General features: G+C 42.4%; 1 protein-coding gene and 1 pseudogene across 1 annotated transcript; both read right to left on the reverse strand.

The window, feature by feature from the left end:
- Positions 1-5,777: 5,777 nt before the first annotated feature.
- On the reverse strand, positions 5,778-8,981 carry LOC119768646 (annotated as a pseudogene).
- LOC119768640 (DNA replication licensing factor Mcm7-like) lies at positions 8,926-9,271 on the reverse strand. The gene is made up of 2 exons (XM_038258914.1): positions 9,078-9,271; positions 8,926-9,015 (listed from the first exon to the last, which is right to left on the reverse strand). Exons 1-2 carry the CDS (start codon positions 9,234-9,236, stop codon positions 9,007-9,009), a joined length of 168 nt encoding a protein of 55 aa, XP_038114842.1. The 5' UTR covers positions 9,237-9,271; the 3' UTR covers positions 8,926-9,006.

Consider the following 9,271-nt stretch of genomic DNA (forward strand, 5'->3'; position numbering starts at 1 on the left):
TGCCATAAGTACAAACAACACACCAAACCAAGCCTAATCCGGTGGAATGTCAGTTCAAACACTGGGGTGGAAGGTTCCTTGGAGTAGAAAGAGGTTTGGGTGCTCTCCCCATTCAAGCCTTCGGACTCCTAGGTTCGAGCAGAAACTTGCAATAGAGACCACAAAAGACCCGGGGGTCGTTTATGTGGATGGTTTGATTTTTCCCCCCGCATTATTGTACCTAAATTTAACCAATTACTATTTTTACGCTAAGAAAACTGCTCTGAGCGTTAGAGGTTTAGAGATCAAATAAAGTTTATTAAAAGGCAAGATTTACTGCTTTTGAAACTTAATTCTAGAGTTTTTTTAGCGATCCTATAAGCTATTGTGTTTCATACGTTTATAGCTTTTAAGAAAAAAAAAACTTTAGATTTGTAGGTGAATAAAATATGCGAATACATTCACTGCCGTTCTACGCATAATTGTCCCATGTTCAAAAAAGTGCAACTGAGAAAAACGCGATTGAAATTTTTTGATCGATTTTTGAGTTTCTACGCATAATTGTCCCGTGGGTTCCTATTCGCCATAAGTGTCCCTAATCGCCCCAGTTAGCAGTTTATCACTCTTGTTTGTGATCCTCTTGGTATACAACAGGTACACAAGAAATAATGCTTCATAAAACCAATGATTTCGTGTAAGAAAATACTTGGTGGGACAATTATGCGTAGAAGTTTAACGATGGGACAAACAGACTTGGTGTTGTTTTCAATGAGTTTCCGAACAAAGTACCAGATTTTATGTGTTTTTCTTAAAGTATACGTCAAACTAAACTTAAAAATGTCAAAAAAGTCAAAATCGTCCAAAAATGACATGGGACAATTATGCGTAGAACGGCAGTTCATCCTTGCCCTGATAAAAGTCTAACTAACAGGATATCGTTGCCAAATAAAATTACTATTACAATTACTAAAAAATGCATTTAGTCGCTAACTAATGAACAAAAATTCTAGAGTAAGTATAAAAACATGTACATGTACATGTTCACAAATCTCGTTTAGATAAACGTAATTTTCGTCCGCGTCTAGTTGTCCTGCCAGCTCTTACTCCTCGATGCAGGCGTAGGGGAGAGTGGGGAGACTTGATCCCCTTTTTTTGTATCGCACATAACTCTGTCAATTTCTCACAAAACTATAAACTTTTTGCATGAATTGAAAGCTTAAACATTCATCTATGTTTGGCTAATAAGGGTATTTCATCAGATGAACTGTTCGAATCATGCCAAGCGTTTTAAAAAAATATTTTAAACCGGCATTTTAAAAATGTTAGGGTAACTTGATCCCCTTTCAACATTTTGAAGAAATCTTAAGCAAAATGTTTCTTATTCATCCAAACTTTTAATTTTCTATAAGTTAAGCAATTTCACATAAAACCTGTACGTTTGTGTTCAAAATATAACAAGTTAATTATGTAAAATATTTAAAAACTTAAAATATTATTTTTAGACCAAAATGAAGCATGTTTAAAGCTGGAAATTTTTGTTTACAAAAATTTTGAAAAAGGTTCTAACTGCAGTAAGTTCTGTACAACTATACTAAAGGAAACTATGTATGAAAACCCAGCCCAAATAATTAATCTTGAAGCTGATTCCAGTGACTGTAAAATGCAGGAATCAAGTCTCCTAAACGCACTTTTTAAACAATTGATTGTAAAAATAGTATGACGATAAATTTAACATCAAATGCGTAAGGGTTTTGGAGTTGATAAGTTTATCAAACAATTCATGTATAAAAAATATTTTTGTGAATAATTTTTGAGTGTTTTCTATACATATCAAAACAAAGAAAAAAAGATCTCTTAGAAGTTTTTTGCAGCTCGTTTTAGAAAAATGTGTGTAACTCAATCTAAACATTTTTTAATTTTTTTCTTTGTTTTCTACAATGAGTTTTAGTTAATTTAGCACAACTTTCTAGAACAAAGCTAATTGTTTTACCCACATGCTGACGAGATACAGGCTTGGGATCAAGTGTCCCCGGGGATCAAGTCTCCCACTCTCCCTACTCGTATTCTTGAAGCCAGCTTGTAGCCTTTTGTCGTGCAGCGCTTCATCACGTCCGAGATCTTGACCGTCTTGATCGCACCGACCAACTTCCGCATCAGCGCAAAGATCTTGTCCGACGTGTTAAGGACGCTGTGAATAAAGAAAGATTTGTTGGTACGGGCGTAATTGAAGTCATTTATAAAGTAACTTACTGAGTGGTCTTTTCTGCTCGGTTTGGTACAGCGAGTCCTTGGATATTTCCAACAGACGGACATGTCATCCTTGTCGACTTCGTCGGCCAGACTGAGCCGAGTAAGGGCGGTCAAGAGGCGCAGAATTCTCAGCAAGTTTCGGTCCGAGGTGAAGGTCATGCCGCGGTGGTTGTGTCTACGTACGCATTGACAATGTTCTCGGATAGTTCCGGCGGGATGACCGGCAGCTTTCCATGGCTGTGGACGAAGGTGATGTGTTTGGCCAGACGAAGATTGTTGTTGTTCTGCTAGATAGTGTGAGGTGAGTTGTAACGGCCGTACGCCGGATTAGCTGCGGCAAGAATCGACACACTAGCGTTCAGACAAGCCATGATCGATGTAGCCCAACATCTGCGACTTGGTCCCGGATCGAAAACGCCTTGAAATAAATCCCGTGACGTTTGACACGCTCGGCCGGAATCGTGTTCCGCGCATAATGCGGCTCGTTCGGATTCCGCGTCCGCGATCTGTTCCTTTCCGTTGACATTGCCACCCTGGCCAGGGTCATCTCCACCGCGGAACTTCCCCACAAAAGCCATCGGACTCCCGGTTACCGTTTCGAGGTCCCAGAGTATGGCCGAATTTGTTCACCTTGTTCACCCACACAATGCGAATGCAAAAAATATAAATTAAATCACAACATTTAATTAACGAACCGTTTATCTCCTATCAACTTTTATTAACAAATTACAAATTGATCTTGAAAATGTTTAATAACTATTATTTAAACCCAATATTTTTTATTCATACGATTACAATACTTCTTGCTTTTCAAGAACAAATATATTCTTTTCGCCCGAGTTCTTGAGTTACTTTTCAGGGAAAATGAGTTACTTGAGTGCCTTGTCGCTTCTCTTTAAGAGTTCTCTATTAAAGAGAAGTGCCGTAGCTCACTGAGAGGCTTCCATTACTTGTCAAATTGTGAGAGCCTGAGCAACGCGCTCAAGTCTGTACATGACTTTGTTAAAATTTTCGCCCCATGCTAATCCACCTCAATAAAGATATATTACCCATATTTCTCCAGGTTTTAATCAACGTGTTCGATAAATCAAAACAAACCTAAAGTGAGAGCAAGTAAATTTTAAAAAAGTTTTCCGAACCTTTTTTTCCCAAAAAAAATCGATGTTTACGTACGCTCAACTAGTTGCCACCGGTGGCGTTGAAGCGAAGGAAGAGTCTGCCGAAAAGTGTCTTGCGATGCGCGCATTCACCCCGGCCACCGGCGACAAGTTACAGATAAAACGGGGGGACATGATTACGATCTTGTCCATGGACCCGGGCAAGGAGTGGTGGACGGGCTTGTTAAACGGGAGAACCGGAACATTTCCGAAAAGCCATGTGCTGCTGGTGGAGTCAAAAGGTTCGTTTGTTATTTGTTTTTTGTTTACAGGGCTCTAGTCGGGTAAAAGTTGGGAATTCACCTAATTTGCAAAAAAACGGAATTCCAACAAAACAACGTACCGTTATCAGGGGTGACATTGGGTCTGGGGGGTGAGATTGGGTCAAGCATCTGCGCAGTGGAGTATGTTTAGACCATAAACAGAAATAATCGTCCTGAAACTGATGTTTCATTTCATGTCCAACAGGGAGCTCAATCGCTGGATTTTTCGCGCTACTTCCGGCCTCCGGAGTCAGCCGACAGCTCGACGCGACACAACAACACTGGACGACTTGCGGGGGGTGGATCGAACTAAGCATCTGCGCAGCGGAGTGTGTTTAGATGACGGTAGTGATGATTAAAATTAAAGATTAATAAAATCTGAAAGAAGTGGAAACAGGATAGAAAAGACAAAACCTGTTTTTTAATGTTAGAAAGAAATAAACTATATATTTATTTCAAAAAAGCTTAATGGGGAGAAAAAAAATCCGAGTTAAAAAAAATGTTATTTCAAACAGGTTTAAACCAACATAACATAATTAGGATGAATGTTTCCCACGAGGTGGTCACTTCAAATAAATGGCATATTATTCATAAAGTTGATCCGTATGTGCATCCATATTTACGAGCTATATCCGAAGCTGTCAAATTCTAAAAGTAAATTTTATATCAGTGTGTCTGGCAATGACAGATTTGAATTCTGTGCGCACTGCAAAAAGAAAACAAATAACCTGAAAGTTTTGCAGCAACCTGCTTCTTTTGGTTTGGACCTGTTTGGACTTTCCGGAACTGGTTCGGGAGGAGTTTCTTCCACGTCGGCCACGGTGCTGCGGAAGAATTAAGAAGCGAAGCGGCTGACCAGCAGACTGAAATATTGTCGGATGGGACGACCGAAAACAACATTCAGCAGCGGTAAGAGAAACAGGAGGAGCGCGGCCACCGTACGTTTCGCCTCACGAAAAGGACGACAGCTATAGCCACTAGTTGTTTCCGGACAAGTCAGCAATTTGCAACTTGCGGATCTGGTCCCCGCGGCAGTACCACATCACTTGCTGTAAACAATGGCTCAAAGTTCTTCTCGAGAAATAATTGTACATTCCGGCGGCTGGTTTTGTTGCCGCAATTGCAAAATAAGGAGGAAAAGGAGTCCAAACTTGGCTGGCGAGAAAAATCGCTCCTCACTGATCATAAATCGGTAAGTTCTGCCTGTAGCTTTCCTCACGGAAGTTGACCATGTTTTTGCGATCATCCGCAGATTAAAAACGACTACCCTCTTCCCGGAGCGGAGTTAACGGGGACGATGACGATGAGCAGCTCGAGCTGGCTTAACCGGAAGATCTGCTGAAAATTGTAGACTACAACCAACGTGTTCCGGTTGCTGTTGGTTTTTGCTGGCATACACACGCAGCAGTTGGACAAGTTAATGATGGCCTGCCGGAAGCGGTGGACATTGCGTTGTGTCCTGCCATGGCCAACGGCGCCACCTTAGGGGGGAGGGGAGGGGACACGGGTCAGATCAGCCAGCTCAATCAGGAAATGGACTCGTACATCACCAACACTATCAAGATCAAGTTCAATATCAAAAGGGTAATCAAATGCTCGACTATAGTTGATTTTATTTTTTTTAATTGATTATTCTTCGTTTTAGGCTTATCTTCAAGATGGAGATCTCCATTAGCGAGCGTCGCATCCTGCTCAAGGTAAAACACGGCAACCGAAAACCAAAAAAAGCGTGCGCATTCGTGCACCCTGCACCCGGCCGGAAGCTTTTCCAAGTCGCACTTATTATTGGACCAGTACAAATGCTAGAACTGCTTCAAGCTACTCAGAGAAGACTCTACCTCACCGTCAGGCTCAAGCACTTCCAAACCGTATACGATTCTACCGATACCATCATTGTTTGGCCAGCTTGTTGGTTCCGAGACATTTGCCTAGTTCCTGAAGAACATTATTTCGTCATTTATTTCTGGTGATTTCAAAGATTGCCTCCATCGGAAACGTTTCCTGCGAAATGTTTAAAGTACGTGATAAAAAGTTGTGTAATATTTTCATACAGTCTATTTAACTGCCCGACCCGAATTAATTGTAAAATAAATGTTTTGAAAACAAACAACTGATTGATAAACTTTTTTTAACTTCAATAAAAAATGAACCGAGCAAGGAACCGAGCGTTAATTTTGAGGAAACACAAATATTTTCAGCGAGCCGAAACGGACACCTGCAAGACTCGTAAGGTGTTGTCGTAGTAGCCGACGTATTGGCCAGATTCCAGATCTTGATCGACGGAACGTAGGCGACGCACAACCATTCCCGGTTCGTCGAAAACAGAGGGCGTGATTGACCTCGCTGTGCTCCATCGTTTGCAGATGTCTGCTATCTTTCAGATTTTCCAAGAACGCTCTGAACTAAGCTCTGAATCCCTACCGCGAGATGTGCACAGTGAATCTTCGTTCGAAAGGGCACCGAATTAAGGTAGCCATTGTGGCCTAGGTGGTTGATCTTCAGCTTGCTGTTGATCAAGTTCCAGAAATTGACGGTGCGATCCTAACCGAAGGACACGATTATTGAGTTGGAGTGGTTCGGGGAGAAGTGCACGCTTAACGATCACTCGGAATGACCAGCCTTCTAGATGGTGTACTAGCACGAGTTCCGACTCGGCCAGCTTGATGGTCTTTAAGAGTGCTCCAAACTCGTTCTGAAGTTTGTCCACAGAAAATGGAACCGACAAGACGTCCTTAGCATGTTTTTCGGAGCAGCGGCCAACCCCCACAGCCGGAAGGTCTTTTCCCAGGAATCGGAAAAGGCGTTGTTACCGTCTAAAGACAGACGCTTCTGCGGGATGTCGTAGCTGACGTCGTCCCGGGATAGCTTCCACAAGATCTGGGTCATGTCGCTCGAAAGACAGGACAATGTCCGTGTACTTGGAGTCGGTCGCGATCTGAGTGAGACAGCCGGAATGGCCAACTAACCAAGTAAAAAGTTTGCGGCGTGGCTTTCTATTCCGTATTTCACAGGAAAACAAAAGGGATAGCCTTGCTTGGGGTTTCGTTTGCACGCAGCACCGAATTTCTCACCTCCCGGCCCAGTCCTTGCTAAATTCCGGATTACTTTTTGCTCCATCCGGATATTTTTCAAAAACGCATACCGAAACAAAATTAAGTGACAGTTCATGCCAATGACGTTCAGAAACGTCACAGCCCACACTGATCAAAAAATTCTTTTAAATTCTCACGCCGCTTCTCGCGCATCACGTGCATCCGTATTTACCACGTATTTACCATTATTTACTGGAGTTGCTCCAAATGCCATACGGATCAAGCATGTGCCCAACCCCGTGATGTTTCCAGAAGTGGTCACTCATGGTCAAATAGAAATAAATACAAATATTTCGCTGAAATCAAACTTTTGGGGACTTTATCACGCAAATCTCTGGACGTAATATTTAAACAAAACCCAATCCTTCGCCCACCTAAACTGTGGGTCACCGCTTGCAACACTACCGGCCATCGCGTTAAACGATCCGGCCGTCCAGCGCTAACGATTCGAGCAACAGGCTGCCGATACAGCAGCCGGCGATGACGAGACTCAGCTGGCGAGACGAGAACTTCTGCAACGCCCTGGGGTCTTCCACCGACCGGCGGCTGGGGCATGAGAATCGATGGAACCGGACGATCCGGAAGAAAGGTTGCTGCGGCTGTGGCGAAAGGAGTTTTGTTCGCTGAATTATAATAATCGCGTGCAGCCGCTTTCAGCGATCCAGGAGTCCAACAGGCAGGAATTCGTCGATGATTGTAACATTCAGGCCGTCAACCTGCCGACGAGGTGGCCCATCAACCCGGCGGACGTTGGTACCGGGTTCTAGCGTGTATCCTCCCTACACTTAGCTGTCGGCCACCATTGCTAGTACCAACCACTAGTGTCTTCCTTTTTACAAGGACTTCGCCGCCTGGGCTCCTAAGTGTATGAAAGTATGGCACGGAGCGACGGCGCCGAATACCCATATTTACACAAAGAATTTTAGAGCGCCCGCCGCGGGATTCGAACCGTCGACCTCTGGATTGTGAGTCCAGTGCGCGGTCCGATTGATCCACACGGGCGGGGAAACATTTCCGACACAATTATCTTTATTCTATAATTTTGCCTTAATCGCCATAATCTATGCACTTTTCATATCATTTCAGATTTCTCTTGCCAGGATCAACCAAACTCCTTCACAGGTGGAAACCAATGGAGTTTGACCGGATATTTAAATGTTAATTGTAAACCCTAAAATTTATTGTAGTCGCAGGGGGGGCAGAATGGGCCACCCTTGGTTTTGGGCTTTAGAATGGATTTAGACCAATTGTAAGGCAAGAGTCTTATAAAGGATGTCAAATAACTTCACCATACCGAAAACGACGTTTGAATTCATTGTATTTTTCGAATTATGAGCAAAAATGTAAATTTATTGACAAAACTACGCACTACGTTGTTTATTTCGAGGTTTTTAAATAAGCTTTCTGAAAAGTTGGATTGTTGCTTATAACGTTACTAGATGATACTACCAAGGTATACAAACAACAACGGAACCTTAAAATCATTTAGAGACTTGGGGGCAGAATGGACCACCCTTATCCTGCCTTATAAAAATAATCAAAAGTTATGAAATTTTGGTTAAATGGATTATGTCGCTCCTGGTATGTTCACAAATCACGTTTAATGCAACATTAGTTGATTTTTAGTTGTTTTGATGATTATTTGTAAAAATAGTGTCCTTTTTCAACATATTACACTAGTCATTAGGTGAATTGGGTCATACAAAATGCCGAATTTTGTATGACCCAATCTCACCCCCAGATCCAATGTTACCCCTGATGATGGTATTTTCAAAAATCTTTGTTTTGGTTAGTAACTATTTTTATTAAAGTGGTCTAACTTCATGGAAACTATGTTAGAAAGGTACCTTAAGTCATTTCTTATCTCCCTTCAACGTTGTATTAGACAAAATGGCATGGGACAATTATGCGTAGAACGGCAGTTCATCCTTGCCCTGATAAAAGTCTAACTAACAGGATATCGTTGCCAAATAAAATTACTATTACAATTACTAAAAAATGCATTTAGTCGCTAACTAATGAACAAAATTCTAGAGTAAGTATAAAAACATGTACATGTACATGTTCACAAATCTCGTTTAGATAAACGTAATTTTCGTCCGCGTCTAGTTGTCCTGCCAGCTCTTACCCTCGATGCAGGCGTACTCGTATTCTTGAAGCCAGCTTGTAGCCTTTGTCGTGCAGCGCTTCATCACGTCCGAGATCTTGACCGTCTTGATCGCACCGACCAACTTCCGCATCAGCGCAAAGATCTTGTCCGACGTGTTAAGGACGCTGTGAATAAAGAAAGATTTGTTGGTACGGGCGTAATTGAAGTCATTTATAAAGTAACTTACTGAGTGGTCTTTTCTGCTCGGTTTGGTACAGCGAGTCCTTGGATATTTCCAACAGACGGACATGTCATCCTTGTCGACTTCGTCGGCCAGACTGAGCCGGGTAAGGGCGGTCAAGAGGCGCAGAATTCTCAGCAAGTTTCGGTCCGAGGTGAAGGTCATGCCGCGGTGGTTGTGTCTACGTACGCATTGACAAT

Source organism: Culex quinquefasciatus, chromosome 3, assembly GCF_015732765.1.
Source record: "Culex quinquefasciatus strain JHB chromosome 3, VPISU_Cqui_1.0_pri_paternal, whole genome shotgun sequence".
Taxonomy (NCBI): domain Eukaryota; kingdom Metazoa; phylum Arthropoda; class Insecta; order Diptera; family Culicidae; genus Culex; species Culex quinquefasciatus.

Excerpts from the sequence above, each read along its gene's own strand:
- LOC119768640 (XM_038258914.1), bottom strand. The coding sequence starts at position 9,236 with ATGACCTTCACCTCGGACCGAAACTTGCTGAGAATTCTGCGCCTCTTG.